Raw genomic sequence first — 22,764 nt, 5'->3', positions numbered from 1 at the left:
ATATATATATATATATATATATATATATATATATATATATATATATATTCTTCTGGAATATCTTAGTCAAGGGTGTGTGTGGTGAGGAGGCACGTTGTCACTCAGATCTACTGTAAGACAAACAGTACCACGGAAGCTGCTGGGAGTGGAAGCCTTCCCTTCACACTACATTGACCACAGTACCCACCAGGCACAGCCCCGACGCCTTTCTGTGAATGGTGCAGATTGCCATATGGACGGAGACACTGAACAAGCTGTACAACACTGGGCGACACGTGCCCGGGGGATTGTCCCATATTACTGCCACCTGGGCTGTGGTAATTGTGCTCTGTCTGTGCAGAGGCACTGAAGAGCCCATCAGGATGTGATTTTTGAGTACAAACAAAAAGGAAAATTACAGTTAAGAGAATTCTCTGGCTAGCCTATCTGTTGCTCAATTCCTGAAATAGTTTCCCAAAGGAACGGTTATCTTCTTTATTCACACAGGCAGAAATGACAAGCTGGAACACATATTAACAATTTCCCTTTGTGAGCGTCCGCTATTGTTTTAATGAGGAGAATATACTTTATAATATACTTAGGCCCTGGCTGATTACAAAGGGGGGGTAGCACACAGCCGCTCAGGACAGCTGTACACGTGTAACACGCTCATTTGCATTACCCAGGCGCCAGGGTGCCACCAGCTCAACAGATCTTGAAAAAGAATGTGACTTTCCTTTAAGCCTCCTGCGTAGGTTCCCCATTCCTGTGGCCCCGTCACTGGCTGAAAACCGTGAGATTCCTACTTGTCATTGAGAGGAGAGGAGAACAGAAGAACCCTAGGACTTTCCCAAGCCATGAGGCTTTCTGTAGGTCCCTGGCTTCCCTTTCCACTTTTGGATGGATCCAGTGCCCACCCAAGGAAGTCCTTCTGTTCACGAATCCAAGTTGTAGAGTGTGCGTTTCAGCAAGATACTTTCACAGGGTGAGGGGTGAAACCCAGTATGAGGGACAATGCTGCCAGAGCTCCCCCCAGATTGGTCCTCACGGTTCTGCTGCCGTACATCTTCCTTCACACCCTTGGCGTAAGATCAATGTTAAGAAAGCTAATGTGTATTTGGGAGGAAGGGCCACAGGCCCTACCACACAAGGGTAAACACCTGTAAAATGGCTGGGTGCCAACAAAGGGATCTGGTGAAAAAAAACAACAACAAACCCTATTAGCGGGAGCCACTCCTCAGAAAAGAATGTCTGTCCTACATGATGAGAGAAGGTGGAGGCTCAGATATTATTTTGCGGGGGAAACCGGGCACATTAGACATGAAATAGCCCATGATCGAGATTCATATTGTATGATATCCCGAGAAAAAAAAAACCAACCCAATTTAGGAGAAACTTCTAAAAGGAATGTATCTCCCTAGACCAATGATACCATTTTATTGGAAAGCACGTGTCGTTTAAAAACAATAAAGAGAAAAAGATTTATAGAGTCTAATGATGGTGTGTTATGGTAAAAGGCACTTTATTGAGATAAGATACAACAGCTGTTAGAGAATAATGGCTGAGTTTTTTTTTTCTTTTAATCACCATATAGAGGGAACAGTCAAGAAAATCCATAAACCTATCTCTCATGGCATGCCAATATAAAGATTTTTCTCCCTCCCCCCACCCTGCGTATGAATGACAGGACATGATACTCCACCGTGCCATGCCGCCCTGAGAAAACCTTTCTTCCCCGCTTCCAAGACCCAGAAGCAACTGGTTTTTAGCCATGAGACAAACGGACTGTGCCTCTTCCAGGCATGATGGTCACAAAATACCCAGCAGCACGTCTGTGCTACAAAATGTCGACTAGACCCTGGTGTTTCTTTCTGATCGAGGCAGAAATGTTCCTGCCCTCCATAGGCTACTGTCCATACTTATAGACAAGGGACAGCTGTCGCTGCCAAGAGGCTGCTTTGGGGCTCAGAAGCACCTGTATTTCAGGCCTCGGCAACTGGCTACATCTAAGTCCCTTTCAGGTCGCTTACAATACCTGACTGGCCATGCCCAGCCTGTTCTTTACATTCTCCACTGCCAGGCACCTGATGTACCTCCCTGCAAAAAGATGAGGCACGGTAGGAGAACAGCCAGCTGTGAACCTCTGGAGCCTCTCTCCAATTACAGCTCAACAGACAGGTCAGGCCCCAGGCTCCCACCCTTGAAGGTTATGGCCTCGTCCTGATCTCTAAGCTTTACCCCCTGGAGACTATCATCCAGGAGTCTGGGGTAAAGCCAAGGTGGTTCTGATGAAGAGCACATTTGGGAACCACCAGACTCGAACAGTCATTACAAGGACTTGAGGGTCCGAGATACTCTGGTTCCAGTCCCTGCCTGGTCCCTAACTAGCTATGTGGCTTGTGCAAATTATAAAATTGTTCTGGGCCCTCAAACACCATCTGTACAAAGAAGACATTGTACCCCATAGGGCTACAGTTAGGATTAAGTGGGAAAATCAGTATCAAGGCTTATGTCGAATCCTTCACACCATGTGTTCTGCACAAAGTAATAGTTCAATAAATATTAGCTGCATTATCATCACCATCCTACGTCAGGTACTGATTCCTTCCAGCCATACTACCTCTACTCTGTAGGCTCACACAAGAAGGGCAAGCCATGAGCTCTGTGGACTAAGTAAAATGTCTGGGATGACAATCAAATTTTAGGGGGAAAACTCTGCCCTTTCCAAGACTGCCAAAACCCAGGTGAACTGAACAGGCCACTAGCATTGCTCCTCAAACCTGAGAAAGCCCTGGGGACCCTGATTCAGCAGGTCTGGGGTAGGACCAAAGACCCTGAATTTCTAACAAGCTCCTCCCAGGTAATGCCAAAGTCGCTGTCCTGTAGCCGTTGAGTAGCAAGAATATAGGGCATATGTGACAAATACAAATTCCTGCACCCCATCTTAGGCCAGTATAATCCAATTCTTCGTGAGAGAGGGCTAGGAAGCTGCATATTTTAACAAATACCTGTGAGAATATCATCAGGAAATCTGAGAAACACTGCTCTTATAGCTAAGATCAGGAGTTGGCAAATTATTTTCTGTAAATGGCCAGACAGTAAATATTTAGTCATTGTGGGCCATATGGTTTCTGGTACAAGTGCTTAAGCCAGCCATTGTAGCATGAAAGCAGCTATTCAATAGACAATGCATAAATGATCATTGCTGTGTTCCAATAAAACTTTATTTACAAAATGAGCAGTGGGCCAGATCTAGCTGGTAGGCTGTAATTTGCTGACTTGTGTTAAAGATCAATTGCCCTAGCACATACTAGCAGAAGTAGCAGTAACAATTCTGAAGACAATTTGGGAAATTTGGCTGCAGGTTCTCCAGAACACTCTAATGGGAAATAAAGATTGGGGGTGGCTCATTTGTTCAAGCACTTCAAATAAAGAGAGATACAGAAGAAAGCATCTGAGTTTCAAAGACAAAACAAAAACAGCTGAAATGAGGAAGAACTGTTCAGAGTAATGTGACCTAGAGCTTACTGCGTACATTTCTGGCTCAACAGGCCTGAAATATGAATATAAAAACATCTAACAGTTAAAGGCATGTACCACTGGAACGGTTCTGAAAGCAAACTTCTAGAATTTTAGCAAGTCAACCAAGAGCACCAATATTTACTCATCAACACAGAAGTTAGTTCAAGAAAGGGAAAAAAAAAAAAAAGAAAGAAAGAAAGAAAATGAAACGCCAGGCATGTCCACGTTTCAGAGTTCCTTGCCTTCCGAAAGTAGTGGGGCGGGAAACACAAATGTTATTGTTATGTAGTCAAATACATGGCAATATGTCAAGAGGCCACAAATCAAAAACAGAGACTGTGAATCAAGTGAGAATGTCTGAAAGTATGCTAGCCAAGCAAAAACCTTCAGGAGTCATTCGCAGGCAGCTGCTCACTGGGGGGGGGGGGGGGCACGACACGGGACACAACGACGCAGGCAATCGGAATACCCGGGGCTGTGTCAGCAAAGTCGCAGAAGGCAGGAAGAAACACTGGAAGTGGACAGAGCGCAGGTTAGACCTCGCAGGACAGGGGCCCGATGTGGGCCACCCTGATTCTCAGAACAGGAGGGCAGCCTCTAGGGGACAGCAGGCTGAGCAACGGACACCGACCAATGGACCCTGACCAACGGACCGCCATGATCCTTCCAGAGTTCGAAGAAACCTCTTCCACCAGATGCTTAAGGAAGTCTTGAAATGCACATTTAGAAGGGCTTTGAATCTGAGACATGCTCAAGTTAGCAAACATCTACTCATGGTGGCTGAACTGAAAGCAAAAAGCTGGGAAGGGTCAGAGAAGAGGAGTCTCTTTCATATGGACTATGGAGGACAGGCAAAGTAGGATAAAGACCAGAGGAGGTGTTCAATGTGGAAGCGTGAGATCTACGAGGCTAGAAGGGAGAGAGGGAGGCTTGTCTGGCATTTGCCTGTGTGTAAAGCCGGCTTGGGGTTCATTTTTGTTCTTTATGTGCTGTTTCAGACTATAAGTGATGTACCTTCTGCAAATCCTACCCGCCCCCCTTCCTTCTTGGAAGGCCCAATACCACTACCCACCTTAAAAGAGGGCAGTCTGCTATTTTCCTTTAAAATGTGCTGATGTGCACACAGTAGGTGAAATAAATGCATGTTTTGTTGGATTTAAATTAAACTTTATTTTAGGAACACTGCTTTCAATTTATCTTAATTAAATAATCACCTCTAGGCCGAATGAAAACTCTAAGTGCTGTCTTACAAAGTTAAGAGACAAGCTTGCATTTGGATCTTGGACACACACTAACCAGTTCTGTGACCATAGGTCAGTTCTTTAGTCTCTATGACTCAATTTCCTTGTCTGTAAAATGGGTATAATAACCCCTACTGCTTCCCGGTGGTCACGAGGATAAAATGAGACATCACTCCAAAAACAAGAGTGTAGCCAGTGCTTGGCACAGAGAAAGAACTGAGGACGGGTGAGTTCCCTTCCCTTTCCCTAGTGCACCATAATATAATCGGATATTTAGAATTTTAATTCAGGCAATTACTTAAGTGGTAATTGCTATTTGTATTTACATAGCTGCTTTGATCCAAGAAGCTCAAAGGGCTTTACTAAATTTAGCATTTTAATAAATGTTTCATTTGCATTCCGTTGATTTTGTTTACCCACACCAAAACTTGGAATTTCCTAAAGCAAGAGAGTCAGACAAGTGAAAGGGAACAAGAGGATAGCTTCGTGTTCACAGGTAACCCAGGTCTCAGTTTTATCTATTTGTCTACGATGTCACGGCTCCCTGGGTCCTGGGGAATAAAATGGCAGTGGGAGACGAGAACATGCCTGCTTCCCCCCTTTAGCTTCTGCCCGCTGAACTTCACCTTCGCCACGCTTCTCTCAGGCACTGGCAACCGAGGTATGTTCATTGCACCAATGAATTTATATATAATCAGCACAATAAACATTATTAAATTGCCGGATGAAAATCAAAGCATGAAGCCCGGCGCCAGTACTGAATTCTAATGATGCTGAATGGCCGTGACTGCACAGGGACAGGATCTTAACAAGCCTTGATTTGAGCGTTGGCATCCGCCTCACAAATCACATGGGCCGTTCCTCTCGTAATAGTGCTGAATACTGATAAATGTCTCTACCCTGCGCAACAGGGAAGTGGGTTTCTATTGGCAATCTTTACCGAAGTGTGTTCTTTCCCTTCTCTACACTCAAGGGTTTACCCTGAATGATTTAATTATAATTTTCCTTGTGTAAGACAAATTAAAGAGGAGAGTAGGAGTGTCGTGCCAAGCACATTATTTATCTCCTTAACAGATTGCAGCTCACCAAACCCCAGAGCTGCTGCTACAGCGCAGCTCACAGGAGCCCGCAAAGCGCATGGGGGCAAGAGTGGGGGAGCCAGTTTCCAAACGCACAGAAACATGCAGCCTAGGTGAGACTGGGAGACCTCTCGCTACTTTAAAAACACAAAAACTCTTAGGATACTGCCTTTTGCCAACACAGCTTCACACGGAGCATTCCTGAATCCTTTGAGGAAGAATTCGTAAGCTGTTCACCTAAGATTGACTTTGAAGGGCTAGATTATTATTCAGTGTGGCAGAGGCTCTGGCTTGTTCAGATACTGCTCTGGGAGAACGGAGCGAGGGAAGGAACAGGACACGGAAATCAACGGTGAGTCTGCAAAGTTACGTATTTCACAAATGCACTGGTGAGTAAGGGACGAAACTTCTCCAAGGGACCCCTGTGACAAACGTCAAGTCAGTGAGAACATTTTTTTTTTTTTTAAAGATTTTATTTATTTGACAGAGAGAGACAAAGTGAGAGAGGGAACACAAGCAGGGGGAGTGGGAGAGGGAGAAGCAGGCTTCCCGCCCAGCAGGGAGCCCCATGCGGGGCTCGATCCCAGGACCCCGGGATCATGACCTGAGCCGAAGGCAGACGCCCAACGACCGAGCCACCCAGGCGCCCCAGTGAGAACATTTTTATAGTGATCGCTTTTTTACCATTTTTCCACTACTTACACAGGGTATCACATTGATGATTTCAAAATAAATCCTAAGGTAAAACCAGATAGAACCTCATTATAAGTATCTGTATGTACACAAAGCTGGCTACCCAGTAAGTGAATTTTTAATGATCAGTTCTCTAAGTTTCTCACTTTTGAATTATCTTTAACCTAAGGTGCTCATTTGTCTTGTTCACTACATTCAGCTAAAACAGGCTAACCAGAATTTTCTTTTAATTCAGCCACAACTAGGAACCTACCCGGTACTATAAACTGAGAGATCCAAGATATTAAGGAGTGGCATATAATTTCATAGCTGCTTCTTCTTTGCATATGTAACTGGAAAATTCAGCCTGTTTTTACAGCCAGATTACAGCTCAGTAGAACCCAAATTCTTCTCTGATCCATATTCTAATTTCGGCACGTAGTATAATGAAGATTAAGCCTCACTGGTGTGCGGATCATAAAAACAATTCAAACAAACTTATTCTCCTGGAATGAGACTGTCTGTTAGATCCCTTTACTTTCAAATACACCTTAAGACATGAAAAGGGCTATTCTTCTCCCACCTGCCTCATTGCTAATCTGTCACCTGACTGCAGATACAGACCCTTTTATGATGAAACCGAGCACAGCGCATCTAAACAAGAAGAGTTTTCTGTGTCACAGGAAATCTGTGCAGGCTCCACAATGGCCGGCAAGATGGCAACAAATACCTGAAGTGCATCGGTCGGCATTTTTCAGTGGATGGCCTATTCGGCCTATGGATCAAGAGGTAATTCAATCACTCCATGGTAAATGGACAGCATCAACCTTGGACACCAAAAGCAAGTAGAGCAAAGGACAACAACCTAGAACCTTTTCTTTAAAGCTCTCTAAGGTTCAGTATTATTTTTTAATTACAGAGACACTGTCAGAGGTGATAAAGCAGAGCAAAGACTGGCTTCCAGACGTACAAAGCTATCCTCACTGGGAACAACAGAAGCTACATTTGGCCCAATGGCTCCACACAGATTCTTACTGTCCACCATTCTATCCTTCGAATTCTTCTGAACAGGAAATTTAAAACATCTTTTACTTCGCCAATGTCTGCCACAGAAGTTCCAAAATCATCTTAAAAGGATAGCTGCAAGTTTTGGTTAAAACATCTATTATCCTCACCTCTCAGAACCTCTCACGTTCTTACGCTTGCCGGGGACACACGCCCACACAGGCAGAGATATTCAGAGAGCATTTTCTGTGGTTATGGATCTTGAAATGGATAAAATGTTGCTGGTAGAAAGATATACATCTAATTAAACCCGTGGGCTTCTTAATGCTCAATAGTTCAAGAAAGGTATGAAATTATACTTGTAATTGCTCAAGTGAAAAATATCATTAAAAAAACTTTCACTGAGTCATTTTATTAAAAAACAAAATATAGAATTTGTTTTTCCTGCTGGAAGTGACATTTACTATCACACATTACTTTGAAAGTTTCTTTTCTTCTGTGTGGGGAAGCTGTGCATATGAAATAGATGGGAAACCGTTTAAAAATAGTACATTGAAAATAAAAGTTTTTAATTTTAGGAGCATTATATATATACACTCCACTTCTGAAAAGCATTCAACAGTAGTATTAATGCTTCTGGGGTGTGAGGATCCAATAACATGAATTAACAGCTTCATTTTCTTAGAACTGTCTGCTAACATGATGTATTCTGGATATCTCAAACAGACTCGGCTTCGGCTAACATTCAAGCAAAGCTGAGGGCAATTACAGTACATAAAGTCTTAACTTCCAAAGAGGAATACGGCGACCGAGACAGCACTGCATTCCTCCTCGGGAGTTAAGACTTTATTTTTTAAATTTGTGTGTATAGACGTGGATCGTGTACGCACATACAAAGACCCCTTCCACCTCCCATCCTTCCAAACTTCACTGAGCACTGACCAGGAAAAAGGCCATGTTCTTTGGAGGCACACCGATGCCTTCAAGGAGGGCAGTACGTAGTGGCTAAGCTCTCTACCTTTTCTTGAAGTGTGATTCAGAATTGCCAATACCAGACTCTACTACTCCTCAGAAGGTGTTTAGAGCCCAGGCGTTCGGCTTGCATGGAGTGAGCACTGGGCATGAAGAGTAAGCCTAGAACCCTTGAAATCCAACCTATCCAGTGAGAAACTAACTCTGCCTGGGTTCTTAGGCGTAGGTTAGATCTGCATAAGTGCTAATTCCATGTTGAAAAGGTGAAAATAATTAGAAGCTTCACACCCAAACCATATTGAACACATTCTTAAGTAATTATATGCACATTCAAGTCACATGGATCCAATTAGGGATCTCTGAGATATGGCGGAGCAAGGCCACCCACCCCTTCCACATTCAAGACCGTTCCAGACACATCTCAGTGGCTCATTCCTACCTTTCCCTTTTGGGAGTGTGGACTGAGAGCTGTCCATTGGTAGAGGCATGTGGGTTCATTATTAAGGAGGTCTTGGAAGGTGCAGAGGAGGAGACACATGTCGTGGTCAGATCCAAACTGCTGTGATTGCTGCCTGTGGTTTCTTCTGCAGAATGAGCACTTGTCACTTCTTTCCAGAGCTGCTGCAGTTCTGTTGGAATCATGCCTGAAACAAACAAATTGGATAATTAAATCAATTAACAGCTAATTCCGTCCTCTTCAAAAAGTAATTAAAAAAAAAGGCCATTAAAAAAACCCTATTTTTGGGGGTTTTTTTTTTTTTGGTGCGTGCGTTTTTTTCCCCTCCCAACTAAGGCAAATACGGTAGTAACAACCGTGTCCTCCCACTGAACAGCCAGCTGAGTTGAAGTGCCCTCATCACACATAAAAGACCTCCGTGAAAAGGATTCAGAACACAGGTACTCTGCAAAGACAGTATGCCTCCATCCAAACTGTTGTTTCTAGATTTTTGAAAAGGAGTAGATAGATGTTATTGTATTTTTAGACACAAAGAAGGGCTCGAAATAAATTTGTTCAACTATACTATTATGACAACACAAACCACAAAATGAATAATTTTTGTGCTTAAGTCGTAAATGATGACAAATAGCTTTGTTATTAAATATAGTTTTTATTAATCACTTTTAGACATAAATTATGAATTCGTATCGTCTTCCTGAAATGCTTTTCAACTTTTAACATTCAAATTGATTATACTATGATTATTTCATTAACACACCTATCTTCCTCATTAATTTTGGTTTCTAGTACCACATGCTTAATTGATGGATGTGTCTACTGAAAAACTGTGTAACTTTTTTTTTTTAACAAGTAACACTATTATTACTGTCATTTCTTAGATCAATGCTAATGAACCATTGCAGAATAAAATGCAAACGTAAAATAAACTTGGGAGTGATAAAGTTCTCTTGTTTCTTAAGGGGGTCAAAATGGACATGGGTCTTAAGGAGGAAGGGTCAAACCTGTATTTTCCCCCAGAGGAGATACAATCAGTATGTCAATCTCACTACTACGGCCTCATAACCTTAATTTTGGAGGCATGCCTCTACAGCCCAAGCTTCCCAGAACCCACCTCAGTGCATCTGCTGGCGCACGCATGCACAGAAGAAAAAGATTCTAAATAGCAGCTGACAACAACAAACAACAACAGTTCCTTCAAAAGGACAGCTAAAAGAAATCGTCAACCCTGTGTGTGTGTGCAGCATAAGGCAATTCCACATGAGAACTGGATGTCTGGACTGCAGTTCATTGTTTCAGTCAACTGTAACACAGCTATCCTAGAAAGCCTGCCATTTTCTGACTACATAGCAGCACCCGAACAGGCGTGTTTCTTACCAAACCTAAGCTATTGAATTAAAAAAGAAGGCTGTGTGCATTATATTCATTTGAAACACATAATAAAAAATGCCAAGGTCTAAATTTAATTTATTTTTGTCATTTAGAATACAATGGATAGATAATCATCTCAACGTGATCAGCCAAACATCTTTACTTTGCTAAACTGTTAAAGACTTTAATTATGCTAGCATTGGAGAGCACTGGTCTAATGAGGCGATGGACTCCAGAGAATCCGAGTGGTTAAGAACTGTGAAATGAGTCTGATAGGATTTTTTTTATATTCACCGTGGATCGTTTGCATATCAAAGAGGAGTAAATTATTGCACAGCAGACCAATAACCTTCCCCGCCTTTCTGAGAGGAGCGTTAACAAAAACAGTTGGATCTCTCCTAACAGTTCTCAACGAAAATGTTCAAATGCTCAAGTATTTGCAATTAATATATATTATAAAAGGAGGCTTCAAATGATACATTAAGTGGTCAGATATTCTTAGGACGCATCCTCGACAGCCAAGTCGGTTTTCTTCTCCCTTCATAAAAATCAAATGCCAATTATATTCTGATGGATTTTGTCCCAAATGAGCATTTAGTTATTAGGCATATTCAATTATTACTTGTCCCCTGAAATTAAGCCTCAGAGGCAAATTAAACAAAGGGAAAGGTCACTCCACAATCCCGTGTCCGGTTCTGCTGCATCTGGGCTATTATTTTCCAACACCTTCCGAAGTGACATGTGGGATGTGTGTGCAGCTAACCGGCCTGCCCTGATGTCCGCACACCAACAACTACCTGTGAACATGGCTGACCCTCCAACCACTGTTTACTCAAATGAAACAATAGTGAATAGGCTTGTCTGTTGATGATAGCATATTGATATAAAGCCACACAAGTCAACACCTATTTTTATTTTCTAGGGAGTAAATACACATGAAAAGAACAAGCCTCCCATTTTTCAACTCAAACTAATTGATTTCTGAGTCAGCTGCATGGGAAGTGAAAAAAATGGAAGAACACGGTTTCTAACAACTGTGTTAACACTTTCCCTCCAAGAAAAGCGGAACTTTGGAGCTGTTTTAGAAATGAGCTATTTATCCAGCAAATAAAGACAAAGGCAAATGTCTGGTTACACTTGTTACATCTACAGAGTACATTAATGTTACTCTGCTCTCCTTTTCTTCCAGGGGGCTGGCCAATCGGTTTCATCCCTCACAAGAGGAAATGGTAAATAAAACAGTAACTCGCTGACAACAGGCGCACTTTTGGGTCAAATTTCACTGTGATAATTACGTTTGAGAACATTCTCATCAGACTTACAGAGAGCCGTCAAATCATTCTCCTCCATCAATGATACACCTTGTTAGCAATGTTAAACTATTACTTCATTGCATACTATCTACTGGAGGATGCTATTATTTGACAGCCATGGTCTCGTGATAGAATTAAGACAGATAAAAGGCAGGCTAGTCACTCATCAGACTAAATGGATAGCAAATTTCCAAAAAGCATCACGTATTTCCTCCAATATGGTAGACAGGAATAACAGTACCAGGTTATGTTTAACCTAATTCATTAACAGGTGTATATATATATATATATATATATCTCGAGCATGTAATCTCTAGTTCATATTTTCAAAATTAAGAGGTCAGAATGATATTGAACGTCATGGGGTCAGCATCCTCAAGAGACCAGGGAGAAAAGCGTATGTGCTAATTACGTAAAACAGAGAAGACCCTGCAGTACTCTCTTAACAACAACAAAAATGTCCCTCCATTTCATACCATAAAGCCTTCAGGAAAGGAAAAAAAAAAAAAGGCCTTCGAAATATTACTTTCTATCTTTTCATACCTTCACATTTCTACACGTTTGAGGTGACTTAGCCAAGGCCATGAGCAGGTACGTCAAAGAATCGCGACGACTGTGTTACGAAGTGGCCATTACCGTTAACACCTAGCCCCTGTGCCTTGCTACGTTCTTTTTTCCAGGACAACCGACCCCTTCATTATAAAAGAAAATGCAGACACCGGCTTAAAAAATGTATGTTGTGGGGACAGTTGACAGATTACTGCTCATGGAACTCAATTTTACAACCCCAGGTATCACTGGCTCAAAGACAAACAGAGTTGATCAACCTTTTTTTGTCCTTGTACATCCATACCCAGGTGACCATGTTCAAGCAAGCAGAAAGTTGATTTAAACCTCATAATGACATCAGTTTTAAGCCATCATGTCTCTGATAGAAAAAAACTGTGTTGTAGTCCAACATGACTGAATTCTCGAGCCACTTTGGGCAAGGGGATAGGAGAGACAGAACCAACCTCCGGATCCCACAGAAGATGGCAATGACACCGGGAGCTCACTTTGCCGCCACAACCTGACTCCCGAAATATCGTATTTACATTTAGGTATCTTGGGCACACATCAGGGCACCCCTTAGATGTTAAATATGCTCCTTCCTAATGTTGCAGGGGCTAATAGTTATAGCAGATTGCTAGGCATATCAATCAATGCCATGACCAGTGAATTACCTACTGGTGTCTCTGATATGTTACTGCAGAGATTACACTTCATGCATCACCACATTCATTTCTTTCACATTACACATGAGCTTGTCTTGTCACTGACCAATTGCCCTCTTTTGGACAGCTTAACTGATGTACTATAACAATGAACCTTAGTGAGCAAACTTAATAGTATAGGAGCAGTGGGAAAAGATGAGAGGTTGAAGCCTGAGTCCAATGGGTGTGTCGGAACAGCCTGCGAGGTTTCTAACAATAAACCCGAAGGTGTAATTAATGCACGTTATAACATTTTGCAAGCACAAAAATGCATTAGCCGATGTGTTCTTTCTTCTCCCCTCGTACTGCTCTGTTACCAAATCTTCTATTCTGACAGCCATGGAGATGCTGATTATGTATCTGGTAGGCAAACAGTAATGGCAAAAAGGGGAGGAGGGCCAGGAGGGACATTGGAGGAGAAAGCCCAGTTTCAACACTGAAAACATAAACCAAAACAGAAAACCCCGGAAGAGACCTAAGCTGGGTGTGGCTGACTCAAGAGAAGATTCAAATGTAGACATGCCTCACTGGCTCCACTCGACACTGAAAGTTGCTGAACAAATGAGCATGTCTTAATCACCATGAAGAAGGTACCACATTTTCAACCCGCTTCAGAAGGCAACTGAATCCAAGACACCAAAGGCATTAGCTACCAGCCTTTAAGGCCCATACACATACATCCGAGCCTACTGCAACTGTCAAGCCCAAGGTTCTTGCGGAGGGGACTGAAATGTGCTGTGCGTGTACAGGACAGGGGAATTGTATTTCAAAACACAGCATGACACTCCCTTCCTTCCATACTTTCTGCATTCTGGCTCTGAATAATCCATGTGTATTCACGTTACACATGTCAAAGGGTTGCTTAAACCATGAGGATATCCTAAAACGGTTAGAAATCCTCTTTTGTTTCTGATGTCCAACACCCACTGTAATAACATCAGTGGCTTTTCAAAAGAAATCTTTAAATCCATGAAATCTTGCTGCTTCTCGAGGAACTCTAGTTTTTGAAGAGCAAGGGGTAGAAGTGCTACCTGTTCTCATGAGTATAGAACGTGCTCAAAAAAACCAACAGACGAATGCAAACAAGGAATGGAAAAAAAAAAAAACCCCAACAAAAGAGATTACTCTTAGTATAGAGAATAAACCCAAATTTATCCCGAGAACTGAAAAAGTGGCATTTCAAAAGCATCACTCAGCTTTACAACAGAACGAGTTACAACGATAGAAAATATACCTTACACCGGCTCAACAAAAGCCTTCAAGAAAATTCATCTGGGATTCCAAACGGACAATGCTCGATCGGATTGAAATGGTCCGTAAGTCAAAGTCGCACTGCTTTCCCCTAGCCCAAGAATGTGCCAGGGTGGGATTCCTCTGCTACTGCGCAGCATCAGACCACCCCGTAGGTCTTCATTTTGCCATCCATGAACAAGCCCTTCGGCTTCTACGAAGCTCCCTCCTCAGGATCTCATCCAGCCTTGCCTCTGAAGTTGGTATGTGCTTGTTCTGGATGGACCACGTCCTTACTGACGGGCTGGGGTATACCACCAGACAGCCCGCCGCCTTGGCCCCGCCGTCTGGGCGGGGCGGCACCGGCCATGTCACGGACGCTTACCTTGAGCGAGCGGCTGGAGGGGAAGGGCAGGCTGCCCTGGCTGAATGGTAAGAAGGCCTTGGCGCTGTAAAGACAGGAGGTGCTGCTGTTGCAGCTGCTGCATCTGGAGGAGTTGCTGCTGAAAGGCCAGCTGCTGGGTGGCCACCTGCGGCTGCTGCAAGAAATCAGGGAGAAAGAAAATGAGCCGGCCACTTCCCGAGCCGAGCAAGGTTCGGAGGACGGACGTTTCAAAACACGCCGCCGCCGTCGTCAGACACCGACGATGGCGGCTGGGGTCTAGTGGAGGGCTTGGTTGTCAGGGCTGGTGTGACAGGGACAGGACAGAGAGCATCTGAAGAGCATGGGGGGGGGGTGTGGGTGTGGAGGGGGGCTGCGTGTACTCCCCACTCTGCTGCCAGTGGCACAGAAAAATAACTCGCCCATCAAGTCAGCTTTTCCTCCAGTTTGAAAGGCCTGAGTGTTTCTGGTGGAGATGTGACCGTCCAGACTTTGAAATGTTTAATGATTCACGCCACAGAGAAGGCAGGCACCATTCTGGTCTGGAGGGATTTGAACCCTGAACCTCGGAGAGTACGGAAGAGCCAGCCGCCTTCCTCTTGCCTGCACCAGGAGCTTTTAAACTACTCTGTTTATCACTCCCGACATAAATAAATGAGACAAAATCAGACCTTTGAAGAAGAAAAACTTCATCTAATATTGTTAATTAGCCATGACAAACGATGAAATAACACTGTAAATCTTTCATAGAAACAGCCACTAGATTTTAATTACACACATTCATAATTTAGCAAACAACATCGTACTCGACTGTTGAGTGTTTAATGTGAAGGACACTTTAAGCTTCAGATGCCTTAACTTGGCTTTAGTTTCAGAAACCCCCAGGTCGGGCTCCCCTGTCCTGCTTCCCCACCCGCTTTGTTCTTGAAAAGAAGGGGCTTTACGGTATGATAAATATCTTTTTGTTGATTGGACAATGACAGGAGGAAAACTTTTGTTGTGTAAAACATCAATACATCATTCCTGTGTTTAGCAGGCCTCGCTCCAGCCAAAAAAAAATTAATGTAGATTTCCTCAGTAATTATCTGAGTGATAGAAAGATAATACAGTGCAGTAGTACAATAAATAGAAGGAAATTATCTAATATCCTTAATCTGCTAGGAATCAAATCGAGGTGGAGGTCTTAGCCACATTATTGCTAACAATTACGAAAGGAGAATTAACCCTTCCCAAACTGTAGCCAAAAAAAAAAAAGATTCTTTAAGAAAAAAAAAAAGATCCGTTTTCCTAATTCTAAGTATCATTCAAAACATCAGGAAGACTTCTGCAACTAAAAGGGACTGTACAACCCTTTCAGAGCTTCTAATAACTATACTTTACAAACAACTGCATTCACTTAACCTAACACATGACCTTGATCTGATACATCCATAAAATGGTATGTGTATCAAGACCTTCTGATGCCAAGTTCAAAGGAAGAGAAAAATGGTGGTTTCCTTTCGGTCTCCGTGCAGTTTATTTTACAGTAAAAACCATCATTCTCCTATTAGCAACCAATTTCAGACTTACTACCATGCCACTGAGAAAGTTAATTGAGTTTCACTCCAAAAAACAAATTCTATACCACTAACAAAAATTTAAATAAATTTAAATGGAAAGCCAGTGTTTTCATTTTACGAACAGCATGCATAAAATGATCCAATTGTTTTCACCCCTTCCCATGTTATCACATTAATGTAAAACCCAATGATAGTTATATTCATGTCAAAATGATTTTTTTACTTCTTCAACAGATATTAATTCATGACACTTAAAAAAAAGAAGAAGAAGAAGAAGGAAGGAAGAGAAAAAAACAACCTGGATACAATAAAAGATCGGGGAACCAGCTCTTCTTGAAGTAGAAAAGAATGGAGAGGGGGTGCCGGAGTTTGGGGAGGGTGTTTCCTGTCTTACTGTAAATGAAATGTTTAAAAATTTTGTATTTATATAAAATGACTGATGGCTTTTCTGTTGTCTCTGCGGCCATCCCTAGGAAAAGCTCATGAAAGCTGTCCACGTTTGAAAAGCCAGGATATAAAAGTATACAAGGCCCATTGTCCAAAGAAAGAATTTAAAAGCAACACTGGTTGCCAAACTGTGCTCCCCACCCAGTTACCAAACACAGGATACGAGCCCGTTTGTTTACTTCTCACAATTGAATGAATACAAAAAAGGTCTCCGCGCAGTCCCCTGGACAGGTCAGTAGTCAGTGTTAAAATGCTAAAATGCCCTGATAAACCTTGCATTTCAGATCCCCTCCCTAGAGCTGCAGTCAAAGGTCTGTTTTCCTTTCTTCGGCTCCTCCCTGCTGCCTAACATAAACTGTCATAACTACCCGGACAAACGGCCCTCTTAAAACAATCAACTGAGCCTACCTCACCCGCACAGGATGGGACCTTTTTCTGTAGCTCGACTGAAAATTAATTCTGCCTTCAATTTTCCACACCCGTTCTGTCAAATATTAACGGGCAGTCACTTCACTAGCTGTATGGGGCTACAGAAGATCTATCTCCTACAAAAGGTCTTAGGGCCAACTCAATGGGGAGCCTAACTCTCTCAAGGAAACATCTCGAGGCAACTTTAGAAAAAAGTTGAGTGAAGGTACATTGTTCTGGCTGAGGATTAAGTGTCTTACTGCAGAGGTAATCAGAACAGGGAAAAGAGTGGTGGCGACGGGGGTGGGGGGGGCTGACGATTCAAAATTATGAGCCACTAATGACTGGGGATTCAGTAAATTAATACACTTGTTCCATCTGTCAACATCCAAGTTCAAACCTTGTTAAAATCAGAACCACCAGTCCACATCGTGAAATTGCTACCATGTGACTCTATTTCACTGTAGCACGAAAGGACCACCACCTGCATGATAATTTCAGGAGCCTGCCCCCTTACCTCAGGAAAATAAGGATCTCTTAATCACCGTTACACAAGCTCTCAGCCAAATCCACCGGCACGGTGAACATACAGCGGGATCCAAGGGGACCTGCCCGCCGGTCTGCCTACCCCTCAGGATGGGAAGGCAAACCTATCTCTTCTATCTCCTTCGCCTTGGAAGTGGATGACAGAACGTGACCACAGCAAACCTCGAGTCCTAGAGATAGATGCTGAAAGGCTGCCATAAATAATGTCCCGCCTTCTCCTGGTTCAGATACAAAGTACTCCCTTCCCAAACTCAGGCACCACCATCATCAAGATGCCCCCTTTCTGACAGCAGCAGTTTGGGAGAGTTAACTTTTATCCTTCCTTCTGCTGTGTAACTCTCCCCTTCACATTTCTTTATCTGCCCTCTGAGCTCATCTGAACTTTCATGTTCTCTCAGCGTGCAGACGTGCATTCCAAACTCTGTCTAACAGACCAAATAAGAGGTTAATAAGAAGTGGCAACAGAAAGAAAAAACACAATCCCTGGTAACTGATAAGAATGACAGTGGCAGCCCTTTTTTGTTTGTCTTCAAATATAGAGTTAAAGATCTTTAAAAAACTAAATTTTGATGCCTTTGAAAAGAAAGAAGCACAAAATAACAACAGGGGGTTATTGCCTGTGAGCCACAGGGGAGAAACTCCATAATTCTTATTCTCCCTTTTGAAGGCTGTTAGAAATCTGATTCAACAAAGCAACAGCAGAAGGGGAAACCTCTTGAGGCTGTAACCATTTCCTGTGATCATGCATAATGTGCTTCAAAAGTGGGTTTTTACCAATTCTGTTGATCAATTGCACCTCCTTCATATCCCTTCTTTTTTCTGCTGTGTTTACATCTGATGTGACTCAATGACAAGCACTGTCTGAGACTGTGAAACAGGCCTGTCATGTTGATTTATGGGCGCATCAAACCACAACTTGTCCAAACTGAAGCTCGCAGTTCATTAATTAGAGAGTTGTGACTTTGAAGTCAGCTTTCAGACTGTGGTTTTTAACATTTGGCTTAATTTATATGCTCTTGAATGTGGATCTCTAAGGAAAAAACTGAAATTCCCTTCTTGTCTTTGAACTTCTTTTGACCGCACAATAATCATTTCTTTGTCCAGAGTGATGCCTGCAATCCCAGAGTCATTAACGCGCATTGAACTGCCACTGATGAGTAAGCCCTACTGAATTAGAAAAACAGCCAGCAAAACAAAGCTGAGAGCCTTCTGCACAGTGATATCTCACAATTACATGCCTTCCCTCCCTGTGCCATTTCCATTTTAATTACTGTTAGTCCTTTAGATTTACATTTTAGACACTTTTTAATCTGTTCCCTTTTTTATTATAGCAGCCCCCAGTAGCGCGCCACTGTACTTAAGGGTTGTGTCAGCATTTTCATGAAAGCACCTCCTCCCCGTCACCCCCAAACTGCCCCGACTCTGCAGGGGTTGCCATCCAGGCTGCTGAACAGGACTCCAGGGCGAACAGCTGGCAGGGCATGGATAAAGCACCCAGTTTCTGTTGAGGAAGGAGCCGGCCGGGGCCATTCCCAGCATGGAACGTGAGCGCGGCCCGCCATCCGCGCTCACGTGAGGGACAGGGCTGTGGAGAGTCGTCGAGCGAGGCTCCTTCCAAACCAACGGAAGTGGCCACCTGCTTGGGGCCAGCGAGGAGGCCGTGCAAGGGGGCCGGGAGCTGTTTTCCAAACTACAAACTGCGGCATTCCGAGGAGAACACTCACATGAAAAGTGTTCCAGTCCACGGTAAAAACGTGAGGAGCTAAGTGACATCGGGGAACTCTGAAATCAGGAGGAAGATGGCATGATAATGCCCACACGCACACAGACGCTCCCCCAACAGCCTGGTCTTTGCTGACATGGAAGCGTACGGGACGTGAGACGCGGACACCTCCCCCGGGAAGGCCTTCCCGCGTCTGGAGCTAACACGGTCACCTAACTGGGTGGTGGGGCCTGGCGCCACAACTGTGTGCTCTTACAAAGTGCTGGGCCCACGGAAGCCATCGTGCCACACTGGTTTTTGTCAGGGACACACAAATCATCCAAGCTCAGAGGAGTCTTCCCTGTAAGTGGCACCATCTCACGCCTGCCTTGAGCAATACCAAACGTGTCTAACTTGAGAGAAAAAGTGAACACAGAGATAGGAGCGACCATTTCTTGGTCGAACTTTTCTGTTTGTCCAGCCTCACGAGAGAGGATTCTTCCAAAGGGAAGGGCCATCCCCACGCCCCCAAGCTGTCTGAGCTGGAGAAAATCTCAAGCTCGGGTCCAAGTACACTTGTGCTAGCAGCAGGTGCACCTCGGCCCACCGTTCAGCCCGCCCGCGGGAGGAGCCCTGATGGTCTGGCCCACCATCCCGCTTCCTGGTGCTCCCCAAGGGGACACCTGCAGCGCTGCTCTCAAAGAGGTGGTAGCCACGAAACGGAACCCAGAAAAATCTCAGAGAACAACAGGACGATCACTCTTGGTCTGAGAGCTGCGAACCGATAGCTCAGTTGTGCAATCATTTAAGAGATGAATGACAGTTTAATAGCCATTAGACAGTCCTCTGGGATCTGTGGTTTGAAAGTAAAATATGTATTGTTGGTACCTCTTTAGGCTGTTTTCCAGCATGTTGTTGTTGTAAAAGTTGAAGCTGCAACTGTTCCTGTTGTTTTTTATAAAACTCTTGAAGCTGCTGCTACAAAGGAAAGAGAGGACAGTAAGTAACAGAGGGTACCGCCAGCCCACTGTCCCGATGTGGTGCCACACACAACTGTGATTTGAAAAATAGCATCCTTTTATCTGGAATGGCCTGACCTTTAGTTTGAAACTCGACAATAAATTTCAGCGCACCCTGACTATTCTTGGCATTATTGTTTGGAAACTAATCTCCAAAATGACCCGATGAAAAACATACCATTTTCTACACAAACTAATTAAAATAAGGCAAGGGATGACCTTTGATTGGACAACAAAGCCCCAGTGCCCTTGCTGAGAGAGTCTAGTGAATCTCTACCCTGGAAAGTGTGCCTACTCTCGGAAGGATGGGGCTGGGCAGGGTGGTGGGGTGTTCAGCGTCTGCATCAACAGAATGGGCAGCTCGCTCAGCCTCTGGTCCCCACCGCCTCACCCCGGCAACTTCTGTCACTCTAGTTCTGAATCGCATCTCTTTGGTTTGGGGGTCTGGGAAGTCTGAATGTGAGGTCCCTGTGGCACATGGCAGCCAGAAGTTCATTTCTGCATCAGCATACATGAAAGAAGGAAAGTGAACTCTGCACCTTAAAAGTAACCAACTCCGGGATGTCTCTTGATGTTTAAAAGAAAAATTATGTGAGCCTCTGAGTTGAAATGGGGACTTCAAGAGCTGTCACATTTAAACCTGCTCCTAACGTGCTCCCCATTTTGCTTTGATTCACACCATTTCGAGGCCTCTGGGCTTACCAAATAAAAGAGTGTAAAGCCACATAAGCCTAAAAGATCTTATATCTACCAAGTCCAATTACAGCCCTAATCTCACTCCATCGGGTACTCTCCAGGCCCGAACCCTAGTCATTTTGGCAGGGGTCCCTCTGCTTCCTGGGATGCAAAGGACTTCGATTATTTCAGGGGCCCGCTCGGTGTCCTGCCCCAGCCACCCTGCTCTGCTTTTTCTACAATGGGCAAAGGAGCGGATCAGGCGCAGGAAATGGCGAATGGAGTCACCGGCCCTGGGAGGAGGAGGATGGACGGTTACCTGTTGGAGCATGAGGGCCTGCTGTTGCTGGAGGAGGACCTGGAGCTGCTGAGGGCTCAGCACTTGTTGCTGGAGGATCTGCTGCATTTGCTGGGGAGTGATAACTTGAGGTGTCATCATAGCCACTGACACGGGAACCTAGAACGTTAATGAAGGATAAATAGGAAGCCAGGAAATCGCATGCACGCAGCACTCAGCCTTCTGGGGTCAGCGGCAGATGGTCACGAGCCTGCTCCAAGAACTGACCAGTTCGCCACGCACAGTGTCTTTATCCAGAGGGGATGCAGCAACAAATCCTATTTCATCTCTTACGGAGTTTATGTGAAATAAAAGAAAAACAAAAGAAGACCTCACAGCAATGACAGGTGCCCAGACAGCCTTGCAGGCAGACAGGGAGTAAAGACTTAACAAATGCTATCTGGAGTTAGGTGGGGATGATCTCGATTTCTTACGAAGCACGAGTTTTCGGTGGCCATCAGCGCTAGGAAGTTTAAGGCAAACTTGAATTGTGTTTTAGGGAACAAGGCAAATGGGAACCAGTACCTTCTCGGCAGGAGCTACTCTGATCCACTTCCTCTGTGGACAGTGATTTTTTAAGGACAATCAATGAATGCTTGGTCTTGTGGGTGACTGAACCCTGGGCGCACCTTGCGAACTTCAATGCAGACCTTTCCCAAGATGCCTTTTACCCTTCCTTATTCACCCAGCACACAGATGTCTCCATTCTTTCATATTACGTGTGATACCATTAGAAGCTGCTTTCCATGACATTTCAGTGACAAACAGCTACAGTGATGAACTTGATAGCATTTCATATTTGCAACTGTTAACACGTTTCTGCACGGGCATCTTTGCAAGGAACCTGCACTACTGTATCTGAAAGGATGATGTCTTGTTCAGATAAAACACTGACATTAAAATGACAGGCTGTCTTGGCCAAGGTTACACAAATTGTATTCAAGCGGATACCTAATGACAATGCTATGAATTCTGCAAGCTTTCTAGAATGTAATTTAGCTATTCAAAATAATCACTGCACTTGTGTTTAATTTGCAGACTACATGAGAACCATTTTGTCAGTCCCCGTAATACAAGAAGACTATTTCATGAAAAATCGCCCCCACCAAATAAAAAGATAAGGAAAGGAAAAAAAAAAACAATGAAAGAAAAGACAAAACCTGTATGTCTTCTAACAGTAATATTTAAGCATCTTACTTTTCTTTGGTTTCTAATCAAACATGTGACAGCAAGAAGCTAGAAGCAGTAAAGGATATACTTTGTTAAAAAGGATCTCCTGTCATCTCATGTATTACAATAAAAGGTAATAACATGTTTTGCACTTTGCCTGTGTGCCACTTAAAAAAAAAAAATCTGGCAGACAATAGCTGATCAGAAGATAAAAGAATTAAAAAATCTTTCAGGGGAGCAGTAAGCAAAAGGGAGAAATGCAGTATTAATTTTATGTAACATAATGTCTTAATATGCAGTTTATCTTGACTTTTTCACATGATTTGTCCTGTCATTTGCATAGCGAGCTCTCATTCCTAATTTCACAGTCATTATGCACTGATGTCCCGATTTCTCAGCATCACTAATTTTGATGAACTAAAAAT

The 22,764-nt window shown here is 43.6% G+C and overlaps 1 protein-coding gene across 2 annotated transcripts in view; it reads right to left on the bottom strand.

Moving 5' to 3' along the window:
* The window catches only part of FOXP1 (forkhead box P1), a 488,623-nt gene that overhangs the window by 68,834 nt on the left and 397,025 nt on the right, over positions 1-22,764 (bottom strand). For both annotated transcript variants that reach the window (XM_021695139.2, XM_021695136.2), the window contains 4 exons: positions 21,152-21,289; positions 20,027-20,116; positions 14,480-14,633; positions 8,910-9,114 (listed from right to left, as the gene is read on the bottom strand). In XM_021695139.2, the coding sequence (XP_021550814.2) occupies positions 8,910-9,114; positions 14,480-14,633; positions 20,027-20,116; positions 21,152-21,289 (587 nt within the window). The remainder of the gene's footprint in view (positions 1-8,909; positions 9,115-14,479; positions 14,634-20,026; positions 20,117-21,151; positions 21,290-22,764) is intronic.

Source organism: Neomonachus schauinslandi, chromosome 1 (assembly GCF_002201575.2).
Source record: "Neomonachus schauinslandi chromosome 1, ASM220157v2, whole genome shotgun sequence".
Lineage (NCBI taxonomy): Eukaryota > Metazoa > Chordata > Mammalia > Carnivora > Phocidae > Neomonachus > Neomonachus schauinslandi.
This window is presented reverse-complemented; position numbering and strand designations above follow the sequence as displayed.